Source organism: Cucurbita maxima, unplaced genomic scaffold (assembly GCF_002738345.1).
Source record: "Cucurbita maxima cultivar Rimu unplaced genomic scaffold, Cmax_1.0 Cma_Scf00018, whole genome shotgun sequence".
NCBI lineage: Eukaryota > Viridiplantae > Streptophyta > Magnoliopsida > Cucurbitales > Cucurbitaceae > Cucurbita > Cucurbita maxima.
In genome coordinates, this window is record NW_019272034.1 from 3,834,517 (window position 1) to 3,852,963 (window position 18,447).

The following is an 18,447-nucleotide window of genomic DNA, read 5'->3' on the forward strand; positions in this document are numbered from 1 at the left end:
GGGGAGGGGAGGGGGTTGGAACTTTAAGAAACACAATCTCAATGGCAAATGACAACTTGATACATTTGCCATTTTCAGCTTAATCAGGACAGAATAACATGATGCTTCACAGGGGGGGAAAATAAAATAAAAATTAAGGAACCAAGTAAAGGCATTAAGTTTTCAGGAAGTATGATCTAATTATTAATCTGATGGATGAAAATGTGAATATGCTAAAAAAAACCAAAGGACATCATGCATATGTTACAACTTGAGATTCCTCCTTTTTTTTTTTTTTTTCTATTTATTTATTTATATTTGGAAAGAAAAATTTTCATTGGCAATACAAAATTACGAGGAGAAAAAAAAATGCCAGTCCAAGGAGATTATAGAAGGGATGATCAACTAGCACAAAGCATATTGAACTAATAAACTCATATTACAAATAGAAGGCTAAGCAAATCTTTCAATTCAACAAAGGTGTTATATGGGAATCAGCCAAGTGAAGTTTTGGACCTATTATTACAAATACAAGGCTAAGCACTCGAACTTTCAGTTCAAAGGAGTTGAATTATTTACTTCTCCAGAAAATGTAGCTAAAGATATATAAAGGAGTTTCAGAGGGCAATCGGCTCAGTGAAGTTTTGGATCAAACTCGAGTATCCAAAGTAACGAGTTTGTTTAACTTAAATAATTCTAGTTAACCTCCAGACTTATTCCAACTTCCCCTTGTAATCATTGGACCAATTTGTTCAAGTTGTTTGAGTTGTTTATTTTAGAAAAATGTAGAATAATAAATAAAAGATAAATACTTTCGGAAACCTATTTGTCCTATTTTAAATGTAAAAGTAGAAATATCATTTCAGAAATTTATGCTATTTGCAAAGTTCCAGTTCAAATTTTTAATTCAATTGTTTTGAAATTTAGCAAAGAGAAAAAGGTCCAAAGAATGCCCCAAGTGAAATGAAATATAGACACACAGACTTTACCCTTTAATAAGATGTATCTTTTTATTTATGAATCCATATTGATCCAATTTTACACCAACTGATTTGAAAGAACCATAATTCAACCCCGATAAAACAAGTTCAGTTTAAGGTTGGGTTCCCGATAAAACAAGTTCAGTTTAAGGTTGGGTTGGGCCGTTTGGCTTTTTAAGTGGTCAAGGTTTCTAAACAGTTCTAGAATTCAAATGTTCAGTGTAGGATCCACTGTGTAACTTCTTTATGACCCTCAATGAGAAAACATTTCTGTAACTCTATTATTCGTAACCCAAGAAAAAGTTTCAGAGCTTTTCATATTGTCCAACATCCTTTCGAAGAAAAGTAGACCATTTAGGTCCTTGACAATGGCGTTGGCTACACTAACAAAAAAAAAAAATCACCCAAGAATACCATGCATATGTAAGTGCTCATGTTATCACAAATGACTTATTAAAATATCAAGAAAAGGCGTAGAAAGACCTGAAAGCATATGAAACAACCAGTTTCTGCATTTCAGGTTGTCATTGTTTCTTGTATATCTTAAGAAACAAGAGCTTACAAAAAAAAAAAAAAAAAAAAAAAAAAAAAGATATTGAAATCAGTGGCATCTAACACTATTGCAATGAGCTTGAGATTTAGCAAAATTTTGTGCCTCAATATGGGTCATATTAAAATCACAACAAAATCTTGCCGAATCAAGTAATAACCTCATCTAAAATAATAACAAGGTGGGGTGAAACATGTCTGATGACGACATATTACCACTAATCCTGTTTCTCACATTTCAAAAGCAGTACTGATAATCAGGTAAAGATCTTGATTAAATTTTTTTTTAAAATAACATAAGAATAAGAGGCCTCTTGCTTGAAAAAAGGAAAATAAAATAGTTTTATATATGAAGAATTCAACAGTTATTAGACTTACCTGAACTTTTTCCGGAAGAAAACGGTCTCCAAAAGAACAGTACAGGGGATGATTGCCAGTTTCGTCATCTGGAATAGCAATCAATATACTCCTTATTCAAAGAGCCGGGAGATAAAAATAAATCAAAACTTGGTTTCATAATTAAAAATAATTCTTGAGAAAATACAATCACTAATGTAATATAAGTAGGAACATGCTCAAAGACATTTATGCACGAACATTTTTGAATTCATACTTGACATTGCATCTTAGAAAAAGAGGAGACCTTATAAAACCATATGAAGGATAACACGTTCTGTCCACAGATGTGATTTTACCTGATAGAAGCCAACAGAGTTGAAACCCAAGCTAAGATTTAGAAGCCCAATTGAGATTCCATTTAGTATTCCAAATCCCATAACAGCTCTTGCATCAAAAGGCTTATGTTCAAACAGTTTCATCAATAGTGCCACATGAAGAGAACAAAATGTAACAAGCAGATGCCAGCTTGTCAATGTAGTGGCTGCGCATCAACCAAGTTCCGTTAATGTATCAGTTCACCAAAAAAAAAAAAAAAAAAAAAGAAAAGAAAAGACAGATCCAAGTGACAACAGGTAGCTTCTGCTCATAGTTTAGCACAAATAGATAGACAAAAAGGGAGGGTCACTCTTCTCGTGATAAAATTAACAGAACTATATATTGATCTAGTTTCAGAAGGTCACTATTTTTCTGTAGGCATGTGATAAGTTGATAATGTGAGTGCTAAATCATTTTGTACTGAAATTAAATAATGTTATGATCAGACAAAATACAAAAGAGAGTAGTACATTTTTTTATTAAGATAAGAATATGGATAAATTTAGTCTTCTCAACTCGTTCTTTAACATCCCTCCCTCACATGTAGTTTCTTATATTAATCTTAATTCATGAGATCTTACAAATCAATTATTAATATGAAATGGAGAGAAAATGATATTATAGGAATTTAAAACAAGACCTCCTAACATCATATCACGTTAAATTATTAATAGAGCTAGAAGCTTGGGTCAGATAAGGATATTGACCTTTTCAAATGATCTTTTAACACAAGATGAAGTAATGCATAAATTTACATAGAATGAAAGTTCGTTAAAGAGTAGCAATGCATTTCTGTGACAGGAAAATTGAAAGCACAAATAACATTTCTCTGCTCGGCTTGAAGTGTTCAATCAAGAATACATCTAAGTCCACCAAATCCAAGCTCTGGTGGAAAATCTTGCGCTCAATTAAAATTTAATGCAAGATATCGGAGCCTATAATCCATATAGATCTCCAATTCTTAGAAAAGTAAATGATCGTGCCTCAGTTGGGAGGAGACTAAACTACGTCAATATCGCACATGGAATCTATTCAAAATAACGCAATTGAAAGACGTGAAATCAAGGTCTTGGATATTTAGCAACTCACCGAACGTGAAACCGAGTGTGCTAATAAGTGCCTTGTTGCATATGACAATCGAGACAGAAGAAACCACCGACAAACTTAATGCGCCGATAGTCCCGAGCTGGAACTTCTGGCCGTCACTCATTTTCAGGCTCCTCGATGTCTCGTCCTACCTCGATCTAGATTCTGCAATTCCACTCACCACCGTCAAAAAAAAAAAAAAAAAAAAAAAAAAAAAAAACAGCGCACATAAACTACGAACANACGAAGAAATATGGCGGTGCTAGCTGAACAAATAGAAATTCATCAAGAATAACCAAATTCAAGCATAATCGATTCATAAACACGAAAGCATGGAGCATCAGAATTGGAAAATAAACAGAAAGAAACACACATACAAAAATATAAGAAAACGTAATTAAACAATACAGTGAATAAGATCTACAGAAAAATTGGCGGGGAAAAGCACAGATCTACTAGGCGGACAGAAAAGTGAGGAAAAGGAAACAGACATACCGCGGACCGACAGATGGAAGGATTGAGAAGCGTAGGGCGTAGACGTATGCGGTGCGGTAGGAGAAGAATCTCTGTAAATAGAAAATGCAGAGAAGATTGATTGGAGCAGTGTGCGTGAGCTTTAATGGCGAAGGAAGAAAGCTTTAACAGTTATGACAATGGAGAAGAAATAGAACGAAGAAGAGACGAAAAAACGTATGAGAATCATAATAACAAAACCATAGAATTTAATTAATTATTAATTCTTTTTTTTAGTTTTTAATTAGTCGCTATTCTGATCGTATTGTACAACGGAGACGGAGAGGCTGTCCACCAAATGAAAATTGGAATAATATATTATTTTTATTTTTTAATAATTAAAATAAATAAATAAATATTTAAAAATTAAAATGTAATAATAAGACAGTCGAGGTAACATAGAGGCGTTTCCCACGACTATATCATATTAATGTCATCATCCGAGTAGTCTTTTTTTTTTTCTAATTATTTTAATAATTCCATTTTCTTCTCTGGCACTCAGTTTCTTTCTCGGTTCTTTCTCGTTTCTTTCTCTAATTGATGTGCGATCGCCATCAAATTCACTCCTTCGAGGTCCAGCGTTCTTATTTCGGATAACAGCGAGAAGACTGGCACATCGTTCGGTGTCTAGTTTTGGTACCATTTTTAACGTCCCAGATCCACCGCTAGCAGATATTGTTCTCTTTGGGCTTTCCTTTCGCCACCAAATTCACCCCTTCGAGGTCTAGCGTCCTTATTTCGGAGAACAGCAAGAAGGCTGGCACATCGTCCGGTGTCTAGCTCTAATACCTCACCCCCTTCGAGGTCCAGCGTCTTTACTGGCACACCGCCTCGTGTCTACCCCCCTTCGGAGAACAGCGAAAAGGCTGACACATTGTCCTTTAATATCGTAGATCCACCGCTAACAGATATTGTCTTCTTTGGGCTTTTCCTTCGCCACCAAATTCACCCCTTCGAGGTCTAGCATCCTTATTTCGGAGAACAGCGAGAAGACTGGCACATCGTCTGTTGTCTAGCTCTGATAACATTTTTAACGCCCTAGATCCACCTCGTGTCTACCCCCCTTCCTTATTTCGGAGAACAGCGAGAAGGCTAGCACATCGTCCGGTGTCTAGCTTTGATACCTCACCCCCTTCGAGGTCCAGCGTCTTTACTGGCACACCGCCTCATGTCTACCCCCCTTCGGAGAACAGCGAAAAGGCTGCGTCTTTACTGGCACACCGCCTCGTGTCTACCCCCCTTCGGAGAACAGCGAAAAGGCTGACACATTGTCCTTTAATATCCTAGATCCACCGCTAACAGATATTGTCCTCTTTGGGCTTTTCCTTCGCCACCAAATTCACCCCTTCGAGGTCTAGCATCCTTATTTGGGAGAACAGCGAGAAGACTGACGCATCGTCGTTGTCTAGCTCTGANCTAGATCCACCTCGTGTCTACCCCCCTTCCTTATTTCGGAGAACAGCGAGAAGGCTAGCACATCGTCCGGTGTCTAGCTTTGATACCTCACCCCCTTCGAGGTCCAGCGTCTTTACTGGCACACCGCCTCATGTCTACCCCCCTTCGGAGAACAGCGAAAAGGCTGCGTCTTTACTGGCACACCGCCTCGTGTCTACCCCCCTTCGGAGAACAGCGAAAAGGCTGACACATTGTCCTTTAATATCCTAGATCCACCGCTAACAGATATTGTCCTCTTTGGGCTTTTCCTTCGCCACCAAATTCACCCCTTCGAGGTCTAGCATCCTTATTTCGGAGAACAGCGAGAAGACTGGCACATCGTCTGTTGTCTAGCTCTGATAACATTTTTAACGCCCTAGATCCACCTCGTGTCTACCCCCCTTCCTTATTTCGGAGAACAGCGAGAAGGCTAGCACATCGTCTGGTGTCTAGCTCTGATACCTCACCCCCTTCGAGGTCCAACGTCTTTACTGGCACACCGCCTCGTGTCTACCCCCCTTCGGAGAACAGCGAAAAGGCTGCGTCTTTACTGGCACACCGCATCGTGTCTACCCCCCTTCGGAGAACAGCGAAAAGGCTGACACATTGTCCTTTAATATCCTAGATCCACCGCGAACAGATATTGTCCTCTTTGGGCATTTCCTTCGCCACCAAATTCACCCCTTCGAGGTCTAGCATCCTTATTTGGGAGAACAGCGAGAAGACTGACGCATCGTCGTTGTCTAGCTCTGATAACATTTTTAACGCCCCAGATCCACCTCCTGTCTACCCCCCTTCCTTATTTCGAAGAACAGCGAGAAGGCTGACACATCATCCGGTGTCTAGCTCTGATAACATTTTTAACGCCCCAGATCCACCGCTAGCAGATATTGTCCTCTTTGGGCTTTCCCTTTGATGTTTCCCTCAAGACCAGACATGTGTAACGCAGGTATTCTCTAGAGTCCGCTGGGGAAGGTTTCTCCACACCCTTATTTTTGTTCTCCTACCCATCGGGACATCACAATCCACCCTTCTTGAGGCCATCATCCTTACTGGCACACCGCCTCATGTCTACCCCCTGTAGGAAACAGCGAGAAGGTTGGCACATTGTTCGGTGTCCTCCCTAACCATTAGAGACTAAACCTAAAGTCTTATGTAAATTCGCTAGCGAGGAAGACTCTTCAAGCATATGGAAGAGCTTTGATGCTCGATTACTCGCTGGCGAGGAAGGAAAGTGTGCTTCCAATGTGGTTTTCGTGGACGAGAGCGATTGGCGATAGCGTTGGATTTCTTCCGATAATAATAATAAAAAAAAAGTAAATAATATATACATACATATATATATATATATTACAAAATAGGAAATAATAAAAAATATTTACGAGAATTATATTTATCAAAATTAAAATTTTAAAGAAAAAAAAAAGACAAGTATGTCTATTTATGACAGACATAATTAAATGGGACCAAGTAGTTATCAAACCTAATTATTTCAGAGCTTGTTTTCAATGCAATTGATGTTCAATCTTTTTTTAAAATTATTTTCAACTAATTTGTCACTCATGCGGTATAAAACATTTTCTCTTGAAACGTGATTTGAGGTTCGACTAGCCTTGTTCAACTGTGCCCACGAACCCTTAAACCCTCGAGGCAGAGCGAAAAGGAAGAGATGCTCTGGCTTTTTTTGGTCTTGAACTCGCTCCCCACTCGAGAATGAGTGTTGTACGTTAGAATTATCGGTGGAGTATGATTTTTATAAAACTGACTTATTCACTGAGTCGAAATAGCACAATTATTGCTGTGTTACTAAGAAAGTGCGATTTGGACCCGAACATAATTGTGGTAAAAATTTGACATTAAAAATGTAAAATTAAACAATAAATTAATTTTAAATATATAATAATATGTTTTTTTAATCATTTTAAGCATGAAAAGAATAACGTGTAATAATTTCAAAATCAACGTTGGCTATTTACGAACGAGACCATACTTCAGCTGGAGAGGCGGTATCGCTCTTATTTTTTACCCCTTAATTACTATATATCTATTGAGGGTTATCAATATAACTCTATATTTGAGGAGAAATTTCATCTCCAATACCACGTCAAAGTCGTCGATCGTGACAGTAACAAAATCAACTTGTCCACTCTAGTCTCTTAATTTTACCAAGACTTTCTTTACTATAACTATAATAAGTAAGGTTGTCGAATTGATATATCTCTATGCCAACATAGATCCAAACATCTTTAAAGAGGTCTAAGGTCATCTAAGCTATCGGTTTTTGGGAGTTGTTCAAACCTTCGACATGCTCGAGCATTTGTGCAACATAGTCCATCGAGCTATCCCCACACTTGAAGCCACCAAATCGTGTGAATTTATCTTCTAGGATCTCAACCTTAAACATCAATCCTTGAACGGGATATCTTGTCTAAGCGGCCAGCTACCATATCAATCTCATCGACTTTATTGGCAATCTCATCTAAGCAATATTCTAAATCTTGAATACTGGCCAAAGATTTCTTGCCAATAAAACATAGTTTCTTCGATCTCAACCAATAAATATGATTCTAATACAGACTATCATAATTGAAATGTAATCGCTCATTCAAATTTATTTAAATAAATAATTTAAGATTAATAAACAATGATCAAAAGTGAACTTAATAAAATTTGGGTTTTTAGTAGATTCCCGTTTACCCGTCTCTTATAATTTATTAGTTAGTAGGGTTAGAGATGTTCGTTTAACTCTCGAGGGAAGGAGTGATGTGAAGTTTCTCTCCTTAGTTAAATGAGAATCGAGACTGAGATTATATTCTCTAACTCCATTCATGTTTAGTTAAATCCTCGTCTCGAAAAAAACATATTGTAATATTAAAATTTTATATTAAACATTATATTATATTTTTGTTTATAAAATATTATTAGATATATTTTACATTTAATTTTTTGAATATATTTTTAAAATATATATATAAAAAGGTGAGTAATGTTAGGATCGCACAACAATGCACACACTCAATCTAGATGAACACAAAGAACAGTATAGAGAAAATGCAAGTAGAACTCTGACTAAAAGATTTAGATTGATGACTTCAAGTATGTATAGTAAGAGTGTATAGTAAGAGAGAATACAAAGAATACAAAACACATTTTCAGCTTTAGATATAACTATCTACTATATATAACTATTTACCATATGTAGTTTTACCCGATATAGCTTTTTACTATACATAACTATTTACTATTTATGATAATTTACATATTATTTACCAAATATAGCTTTACTATGTATAACGGTTGACTTAGCTATAAATAAGCAGCAGGCTCCATAACCTAACAATTCTCACACTTGAAGACTGATCCAGTCAACCAAGAATTTCATTCTCAGACGATCATGAATATCTTCACTGCACCATACTAATTGAGGTTTTACACAACCTCAATATTCCAACATCAACACATTTTGTCAACATGTTTGCTGGATTCTTTGCACCCTCTATCTTCTCAAAACACATCACCATCTTCTACTAACCTGCAAGTGAAATGGTATCGTCTTTCGTGTTTTATCTTTAAATGATAGACCGGGTTCCTCACCAACTGTATGACACTTTGACTATCTCTATAAAGAATCTTTTCATGTTGCTTCTTGCCCAATTCTTCTAGATAGGGAGTTATCCATATTGTCTTCTTTCCAGCTTCAGCTATTGCCACGTACTCAACCTTAGTACAACGCATTTTTTAAGCCTAGACGTCCCATCATCCATGGCTTGCTCCTATTTGGTTGTATCCTCCAACTGTAGGACCTCATCAAAGGGCTATGGTTCCCTTTAATCAGCAACAAATAGTGTAATGAAGGTACATGCATATATGGTACTCTGATAGTACAAGATGATCTTCTCAACACCGGTTCAGGTGTCACTTGCTCTACTGCTGGTTCTTCTGCAACAACCTCAGGAGTTTGTTGAGTATCTGCTACAAGATCACTCGGTGATTTTCTCCGAAACTCAACCTCAACTCCCACTTGCTTTGTTGTCTTGGAACCTTGCTCCACATCGGTTCCTCAACAGTAGTCTTAGGAGTTTCTTGAGTATCTGCTACGACATCACTAGGTGAGTTTCCCTGCAACTCAAGCTCAACTCCCACTTACTTCGTGGTCTTGGAACCTTGCTCCACATATGGTTCCTCAGCAGTAGTCTCAGGAGTTTCATGAGTATCTGCTACAACATCACTAAGTGAGTTTTCCTGCAACTCAAGCTCAACTCCCACTTGCTTTGTCAAACCTTGCTCCACATTTGGTTCCATTTTCAACTGCACTTTCTTCAATTCTCTGGCAGTCTTTGTGAAGCTGACTTGTTTTTGTTTGCTCATAACATTGATCTCACAAAACCCACATCAACAGATTTCAGACTTTCTAAAACTTCTTTTCGCAGCCAGCGTCTTCATTTCTTTCACGCTCATATGTCCAAGTCTATTGTGTCATAGACTTGAATTTGAAGCACTATCAGCAACATCAGCTATGTTCATACACCCTGCCGTGGTATATAAGGATCCAGATTTTGAGCCACGTGCTACCACCGTAGCACCCTTCATAATTCTCCACGAACACTTCCCTAACTTTGTTGCATAACCCGTGCTGTCCAACTGACCAATAGAGATCAGGTTCTTCTTGAGACCAGGAATATATCTGACATCCTTTAATGTTCACTGATTTCCTGCCGGAGTTTTTATGCAGACATCTTCTTCTCCTTTAATCTCCAAATCTTTGTTGTTGGTAAGATACACCTTCTCAAAATTTCCAGACTTGAAATTCCGGAACATCTCTTTATTTGGAGACGAATGAAAAGATGCACTTGAATCCAAAATCCAGGATTCAATCGAACTATCCACTGAGGATTAGAGCATCCTCAATGTCTTCTGCTGAATTTATAGAATCATCATCATCTTCAGATTTGTGATTCTGCTTCCTCTTTCATCTTGTACAACCTGTTCGAAAGTGACATTTTTCTCCACAATTCCAACCCATTATGTTTGGTCTACTTGGAGATTTTTCTCGGTTCTTTGATTTTGATCGTCCTTTGTTTGGGCCCTTCGGTTTACTTCTTCACCGTTGGTCAACACTGAGAGAACTTCTAGATGAATTTTCAATTTCTCGTTTGTGAATACTTTCGCTGAGAACTATATCTCGAATTTGATCAAACTTCAGTTTATCAGATCCTCGCGAACTACTGATTGCGGCAACAACAATATCCCACGACTCGGGTAAAGATGACATCAAAATCAATGCTTTAATTTCATCCTCGAAATTAATTTCCACCGAACTCAGTTGACTTACGATCATATTGAGTTCATTTATATGATCAACAACAGATCCACCTTCAGACATCTGTAGATTGAACAATCTCCGCATCAAATACACCTTGTTCATAGCCGACGATTTTTCGTACATATTCGACAGCGCCTTCAACAGATCTGACGTTGTCTTCTCCTTGATGATATTGAACGCCATGTTTCTGGATAGCGTCAACCGGATTAGCTCTAATGCTTGTCGATCCTTGAGCTTTCACTGCTTCGTGGTCATGGTATTCGGCATCACCCCCAACAAGGGTTCGTGAAGATCTTTCTGATACAGATAATCTTCAATCTGCATTTTCCAGAAATCGAAATCGGATCCATTGAACTTCTCAATTCCAATCTTTGAACTTTCCATCTTCACAGATCGTGGTGACTTCCGCCTAGTTCTGATACCAGTTGTTAGGATCGCACAACAACGTACACACTCGATCTAGATGAACACAAAAAACATGATAGAGAAAATGCAAGGAGAACTCAGACTAAAGGATTTATATTGATAACTTCAAGTATGTACATTAAGAGAGAATACAAAAAATACAGAAAGTACATTTTCAAAGCTCGGGATTTTTACTATACATAGCTATTTATTATGACAATTTACATGTCATTTAACAAATATAGTTTTACTATGTATAACCCCGTTGACTCAGCTATAAATAAGCAGCAACTCCATAACCTAATGAGTAATATCACCGTTCTTACAAAAATAAATAGAAAATGCAGCATGCTCCATAACCTAACGAGTAATATCACTGTTCTTACAAAAATAAATAGAAAATTTAACGGGAAGAGGATTTGAAATGGAAGACGAGGATAGAAAAGACATCTCTGCCCCCGTCCGCTCGGTAAATATCTTTGGGTACTAAGGTAAATTTAGTGAATAATTTATCGTTTCCATAGCCACGTTATAAAAAGAAGAGGCGAACAGAGGCGGGCGGGAGGAGGGTGCATTAATCAGTTGTGGAGTGAAAACTATAAAGATATGGCGAGGAAGGGAAAGAGTGTGGAAGATGGTGGTGGTGGCGGGTGCGGAGGCGGCGGTGAGTTGCAGCCAGGTGATGGAGTGGCTAACTCCGTGCATCAGCTAGGCGTATTAGGGAGGGGAGGTGGCGCCGGAATGCGGCTCTGCCATAAAGAGCCTGATTTCGATCGGTTCCACCACCACCGCTGACCGGAGAACTGCATTAAGAATGGCATTTCCGCAATGCCTGGAATCAACTACGATCTCGGAGAAATGCGGCGCCACTGTTCCCTACAAGATCAAGTAAAGCACACACTCCTTCCCTTTCTCTTCATATATGTTATAGAAATTTTTTGTATGATGAATCTAATAATATGTTTGAACAACTACTAATTCATAGTATAATTCTGATTTGAATAAGGTTGGGACAATTGATTCATAGGTCAAAATAATGTTACGCAATTCAAAAACAATTAGCAAGTCACAAAAAATGGAGATAAGAAAAACCAGTCTAAAAAAATCAAAACAAAGAACAGACTAATCAAACTCAAGGATTCCAACAAATCAACCCACCCTATGTGTTTCTGATTCCAAACCAGCGCACCAAATGGCCTCTAGAAGTCGAGCTATAAACAATAATAAACTTGACACCAAGCTCATGAACTGGACATGGACATGAGCAAGTCAGCAAGCCGGATAACAGTCTGCATCAAAATGTGGCGCTACTTTCACTAGCAGAAAGAGAAGGGACTTCTGATTTCACCAGAGGAGATCCATTGCTGCTGATATCCAGACCCTGTAATCGCCCAAGTGGATCACTCTGCATGTTATCAGAGAATTGATGTGAATTCAGCTGATGATGCGGAGGATGTATTGACATGTTTGATGAGGAATGGCCGTATAATGGCATCTGCAGCATGTTGTGGGTGCCGGCAGAACCTGGCTGCTGATGAAGGGGAAAGAAACTGGATGCTAAATATGGCATATGAGGCATTCCCCCCAAGTTGAAGGAATCGGAGGCGCCTGATGTCTCTCCAGTGGCTACTTTGAGCCTCTCAACTTCGTTCTTTAGTGCTTCATTCAAGGCTGTGTCACATAGACAGTGATGATTTCTATTAACCAAGGCGAGAACATGTGATGATAGAAAGGAAAATTCTTAGGGTAATTTGGTGATACAAGTAATCTAGGAAGTGCTTACCATCTCGCAAATGAGCCTGTTGCTCCATTGCCTGCAACCGAAGCTTAAGTTCTGTATTTTCACTACTAAGACCTGTCGTATCCCTCTATACAAAAAGCCCCATGTTTAATACTAAGTTAGATAATATGAAAGGCTACACATTCTTAAGAAGGCGCAGGTCTGAACTGAAAAGGAGCATGGACAAAAAGAAAACTGTAATAAAATTTCTTGCTTTGTCACTAGTGTTGATCAAATCAAAATCTTGTCTTCTTTTTTCTTCTTCTTTTTCTTTTTTTTTTTTTTTTTTTTAAGAGACAAGTTCATTGATGATTGAAATTAGACCTTCTCAATTTGAAAGGAGGGAGGTATACTATAGGAAGTAAAAATATTAGACAGGTTACACCAAGATATAGTCCGAAAAGTTTTATTTAGGTTTGTGTTTTTTCTGCAAATATTCTCTGATTTCTTTCTTTCCACATATTCTAAAAAAAAAGTCATATGAGGTTACAAATTATACGAAGTTATAGTTATGAAAATATGGATCAATCTGTTCAAGTTCAGTTCCTCAAACAACAAGAAATCACAAGTAGATGCATCTCACAAAACCATGTAACTTTTTGGTTTCTTTAGATTAAAATGCAAGCCCAGAAAGAATCTAGAAGACAAATACATCAGAATCAAACTTTTCAAGCCAAAAAGTAGCAATAGAATTGAGACTAAGTTGATATGTTAAATAAACCAAGAGCTAAGTAGACTCAAAAAAGGTTCTTGCTCAGAATTCCCAAAGCTTTTAAAGATGAAAGCTTAATTTTGATTTAGCAACACATACTTGGAACAGTGCGAGTTGAGCTGAGAGAGTTGTCGCCTCTGTTTGAAGGGTCTGAACTTTGCGCTCGAGCTCCTGCATGTATCGTGCCTTCCTCTCTTTAGAACGGGAAGCAGACTGTCGATTGGCCAAAATCCTATACAAGGACAACGCAAGGAACAGCACTGAACAGATTCCTAAATGAATGGTTGAAAGTGCTGAATGCTAAAATGAAGACATGTCTGGTAACTTCTTATATCTCTTCAATTTACTTATTTATTGCTATCATTATTATTCATCCGTGCAAAACTGAAGCTTTAAAAGGTATGTAGATCATAGATGTAAGTGGATACATGTTTTTCCTCTATGCTTTGTCTTTTAATCTCTCCCACACAACCTCCCAAAACCTTTTATTATTAAACCATCCCATCCTCAGAATTGGCGCCTACACCTAATAGCTTAAGCCACTGTTCTTATTTTCTTGCTGACCCATCATGCAAAAGGTACTCCGATCCTTTAGTTTCTCATAAGATACACTTTTATCGATATAATGAAATAATCAAAAAAGAAGAAAAAAAGCCCAAGCTAAGGAAATTTCCAAAAGGTCTTCCAACAAGTGTAAAAAAAACTATACCTATAATTCCCTTTGCAGCAAAAGCAAGAAGGAAAAAGTAAAGTCTCCCAGAAAACCTCAAGAACATTCTTCTATCCTCTCCATCCAAGCAGACAAAAAAGAAAAAAATCTCTCAAGAAAGTTGGACAGATTAATCTTTGTCTCCCTTTTGAAAGGATGAGTATCCAAAATGAGAGTAAAAAGAGCATGATGCCATTCATAAAGATTGGTCCAGTCAAAGGAGCTGAAAATAATACAACAGAACCACCAGACATAACGACAAGGAAAGATAGCACTGAGTTTCATCACTAGACTTGCATAGGCGGCATTAATTAGGGTAAGTGTCTTCAATGACATCAATAAGAGAGTTTTTCTGGTCAAAAAGCAAGAATTATAGCGTACTCATATCCCTTAAGTTTCTCCTTTCCCTTGATAATTGTTTCCTTTCTCTAATATGACTACCTGCAGGATCTGGGCTTCTTCAAACCATTTCTAAATTCCCTTCTCAACTCTCCCAAGAATCTAGTTTAGCAATTGCTCAATCGATATGAACCTAAATTGAGCACGTCCCTTTCTCTTCCTTCATTACTCTGACCAGATTTGAGCCACATCTATACGCTACAATGGGTCCACCCTGTAAAAGTGAGGGCTCATTGTTCAAATCTCTAAAGGAGAGGGTATCAGAAGTAGCGCTGAAGTTATTGGGAACAGTGCAGTGAGGGTTATTTTTATGCTTAGAGCTCAAGTTGCTTGAATTTTGGAGGCAGAAAGAGGTCCAGTTTCATTAAATCTATTGACCATGACCAGTAATCAGTTAAATCAAGAATGAATACGCATTAAGAAGGAAGACAATGGAGGAAGAGAGAGAGACCTTTTGGCGCGCTTGGGATCAAGAGTCCAAAGCTCAGCTAGTTTATCAGGAGGCATAGCTTTCTTGGCGTCCAGTACATCCCCAAACACACTGGTAGATGTGGAACCATCAACAGAGTTGCTATATCTATGCCTCGGTCTGGGAGTCTTCTCAGGTTCAGCATTAGCGGTGTGATCTGCAGAAGAAGTGCCGGGACCAAGCTTGTCTACATCAATGTAGGTGGAAAAGAGGTCGTCCTCAGATCCGATCTCGTCTAAAGCGAGGGCGGCGGATCCGGCAGTGAAGGGATCAGAGGAAGAGAGATCCATGATGTCATCAGGGAACCGAAATGTGAGTTCGGAGTGGGCCCTGCGGTGGTGGGGTCTAGTAGAAGAGGGCGGCGGCGGCGGCGGAAGATGAGTGTTGGGAGTAGAAGCATTGTTGGAGATGGAGGAATCGGGATTTGACGCCGGATCTTGCATTTCCGAAGCTACTGTAAATTGTTGGGCTGTGAGTGCGGGGAAGATGGCGTTGCCGTTGGATTAGTGCAAGCCATTAGTCCGGCGGTTCGTCTTCTTCATTATCTTCATCTTGTTGTTCTTCTTTGCGCGTCGCTAGCAATGGCGACAGTAGAGGAAAGTAGAAATTGCTTAAATTTATTAATGGCGTCAACTGCCACTCTTACTGTAGTAGACACTAAAATTCTCTATCCACAGCCTCTTTTCTTGTTCGTGGATAATGCTAACTAATTTTTATTTATCAAAAAATTAAAGTTTTTATTTTCTCCAGTTAGACAACTAAGTTGATATGACTTCCTAACTCGAACATATTCAAATTATAAAAGTTGGGTTGAATTAAATTTTTTTGTTTGGAGAACCCATTACATACACGAGATAAATCTAGTGCTTTTTAATTTAACCTAATTATAGGTTTGATTTTAATCCATTTTAATTTATCAATTATATTAATTTTATTTTATGCTTATTATTTGTTAGTTTTATTATGTTCGATTGTAATGTTTATGAGAAAAAAGAAAAGAAGAAAAAAAACATTTAAGCCACATGTAATGTCTGTTTCTAAGTTTATGAGATTATTAGTGACATTTTTGTATTTACGTATGTGTTGTATATGTTTTTATGAGGTACTACGTATGGTGGAAAAAATCGGGTGGTTTTTCTAAAGAGTCGTCAAATAATTTCTAATGGAATTTTGTCTTTACCGAAATGACCTGCAATTTCACTTTGCTTGAGCTTCCATTTGTTTTCAAAAGTCCATGCCATATGTGTGTAGTAATGACTCTTTAGTGTTGAGTTTAATAAATAAGGTCACTCCGTTAATGAATAAGACATTTGTTTCTATCCTAAAATTGGTATGATTCCTACTATTATCTTATTGTGTCCCAATTCACAAAGACGGGAATAGGGTTGTAAGTCTTTTGGTATTGTTCGGGCCGAGTTAAGTAAAAATGAGTCATCAGAGCCGGTGATTTATCATAGCTAAATTTTAGTTTTAATAAATTTTAGAAGATAATTTTTGTTTTCCAATGGTTTAAACATACACCAAATTTAAATTTCATCCAAATTGAAACTTGAATAAACAAAAAAACTTACCGATTTAATACCTAATGGTTTACAAGATATGATTAAATTTAAAATTACTCCGAACAAGCATAAGGTCAAGATGGCCGAGTTGGTCTAAGGCGCCAGTTTCAGGTACTGGTCCGAAAGGGCATGGGTTCGAATCCCATTCTTGACAAAAAATTTAATGTGATAACAACACAGATTAATATTTTATCACTTATTAATTAAATGAAGTAATCCTCCAATATTAAATTTAGTTAATTTAATTATTTTATTTGAGACACCAACTAAATCCTCCAATATCTACTTCTAACATAAAACGGATAAATAGATTTAAACGTCAAAATAATACAATATGAATATAAGGAATTGGCGAAACCATGAAACTAAAACGGTAAATGGTGGCGGTGAGCCGGAGAATGAGGGGACGACATGGCGGCGAAACGAGAACTGTAAACGGCAGAAATATCCACACTGGTTGTGGCCGGTGCCCATGGGCTCTGACTTGCCGACATCATACTCATGGAGTTCGTTATCCCACCGCCGCCGCACCCTCTCCGTGGGACTCTCTCTCCTCTCCGGCGAGGCCCTTTCTCCGCCCACTTTAGCTCTGCGTGCTTCACTGCAGTTGAGTACCTCCAACCGAAGCAACCCACATCTCCTGCCTCCCCTATGTACCTGATGAATGATGATACCCCATTCAATTTTAGTCTCTAATTTTTAATAAATTTTAAAATCAATTCCTATAAAGTTGGAGGGTTCAATAATTAACCTGTGACTGAATTTTCTTCCCAAACACTCTATGCACTTTCTTCCCTCCGTCATCTCCCCCATCCCAATTCTCACACATTGCCGGCAGTAAACTCTCCCACAGACCTGCCAGATTCATAGCAATATGCATGTGTTTTCAGTGGATTGTTACTGTAAATATGTTTTTTTGTGTTGGAAATGAAATGGATGCACACCAGGCAACGATGGCGGAAGACATAGATGTAGGTGGTGCAGTTGGTGCAGATATTGGAGTGAGGAATCCCCGGGCGGCGTCTCCCCGGAGTGGCTCTGTGATGAAGATACATGGAACCCATGCCGCTGATGCGACTTGCCTCCTCGTAGGCTGCACTGTACTCCAAAGCCGGCCTCAACCCACCAACATGGGCATGCATGTACTCATGCTCCGAAGTTGGACGGCTTTGAATGTGGCCGGCAGGGGCAAGCGGCGACCCACTACTACTCCCACCGACCTGCGCGCTCGGGTGGAGGCTGATTTTGGAGTCAGGGCGGGAGTATTGGTTGGCCGCTTGGAGGGCTCTGTTGAAGTCTAGGCTGGGGAGTTTGGTTAATGGGGTGCTTTGATTATCTCTAGGGATTGGAATTTGGATTGATGGGTTGGCTCTGGATTGAACATTGACGTCTGTGAGATGTCGGAAGGTGAGATTCACCGACTCATCTGGCACCCCCTCGTAGAGTGCTTCAAGCTCCATTCTTGCCTTTTTGAACCCTCCTCCATCATCCATGGCGGATTAGATTCCAAATACTTGGGACTTCAAAGGGTCTGCTTTATAAATCATCACCATTGGCGGCTCCATGGATTAAAGCCAAAAACCTGGCCGGTATCTGCCATTCTGGACTATTTCCTGCATCATTTTCTTCGGCTCAAACAAGATAAAATATATCAATAATCTCGATCTTATCGATGGATAAAGATAAATGAATAAAGAAATGAATGATGAAAGCTAATAATGGAAGAGGTCAAAGGACAAAACCTGTGTGCTTGGGAATCTCTTCAGAACACTCGGCCAAGATCGAAAAGAGCTCCTCGGCCGGACTATTTAAATAACCATAAATTCCACTGCT

At 38.5% G+C, this 18,447-nt stretch overlaps 3 protein-coding genes and 1 non-coding gene across 5 annotated transcripts in view; 1 reads left to right on the top strand and 3 right to left on the bottom strand.

Moving 5' to 3' along the window:
* LOC111492597 (UDP-xylose transporter 3) overlaps positions 1 to 4,001 on the bottom strand; it is a 6,574-nt gene extending 2,573 nt beyond the window's left edge. Inside the window, exons 1-4 of one of the 2 annotated variants that reach the window (XM_023141956.1) lie at positions 3,554 to 3,674; positions 3,312 to 3,473; positions 2,204 to 2,388; positions 1,887 to 1,954 (exon numbers count right to left, since the gene is read on the bottom strand). In XM_023141956.1, coding sequence (XP_022997724.1) covers positions 1,887 to 1,954; positions 2,204 to 2,388; positions 3,312 to 3,432 — 374 coding nt within the window. In that variant the 5' untranslated portion in view covers positions 3,433 to 3,473; positions 3,554 to 3,674. Of the gene's footprint in view, positions 1 to 1,886; positions 1,955 to 2,203; positions 2,389 to 3,311; positions 3,474 to 3,553; positions 3,675 to 3,803 lie in introns of those variants that run through there. The other variant, XM_023141955.1, reaches the window with a different exon arrangement.
* LOC111492594 overlaps positions 1 to 18,122 on the bottom strand; it is a 24,451-nt gene extending 6,329 nt beyond the window's left edge. The window contains exons 1-4 of the mRNA XM_023141951.1: positions 17,559 to 18,122; positions 17,366 to 17,469; positions 17,160 to 17,271; positions 8,029 to 8,034 (exon numbers count right to left, since the gene is read on the bottom strand). Of these exons, the coding sequence (XP_022997719.1) occupies positions 8,029 to 8,034; positions 17,160 to 17,271; positions 17,366 to 17,469; positions 17,559 to 18,107 (771 nt within the window). The 5' untranslated portion in view covers positions 18,108 to 18,122. The remainder of the gene's footprint in view (positions 1 to 8,028; positions 8,035 to 17,159; positions 17,272 to 17,365; positions 17,470 to 17,558) is intronic.
* Positions 11,959 to 15,724, bottom strand: LOC111492598 (transcription factor RF2b-like). Its single transcript, XM_023141957.1, has 4 exons — positions 15,035 to 15,724; positions 13,575 to 13,707; positions 12,767 to 12,851; positions 11,959 to 12,654 (listed from the first exon to the last, which is right to left on the bottom strand). The coding sequence occupies exons 1-4, from the start codon at positions 15,493 to 15,495 to the stop codon at positions 12,278 to 12,280; spliced, it is 1,056 nt and encodes a 351-aa protein (XP_022997725.1). The 5' UTR covers positions 15,496 to 15,724; the 3' UTR covers positions 11,959 to 12,277.
* Positions 16,688 to 16,768, top strand: TRNAL-CAG. The gene has a single exon. It is a non-coding gene; the product is annotated as a tRNA-Leu (tRNA).
* Positions 18,123 to 18,447: the final 325 nt, after the last annotated feature.

Bases quoted from the DNA above. Each gene is read 5' to 3' on its own strand.
- LOC111492598 (XM_023141957.1), bottom strand. From the start codon at position 15,495: ATGCAAGATCCGGCGTCAAATCCCGATTCCTCCATCTCCAACAATGCT. The intron at 13,708-15,034 runs GTCTCTCTCTCT...GTCCTTGTATAG, and splicing joins GATCCCAAGCGCGCCAAAAG to GATTTTGGCCAATCGACAGT. The intron at 12,852-13,574 runs GTATGTGTTGCT...CTTTTTGTATAG, and splicing joins CTCAACTCGCACTGTTCCAA to AGGGATACGACAGGTCTTAG.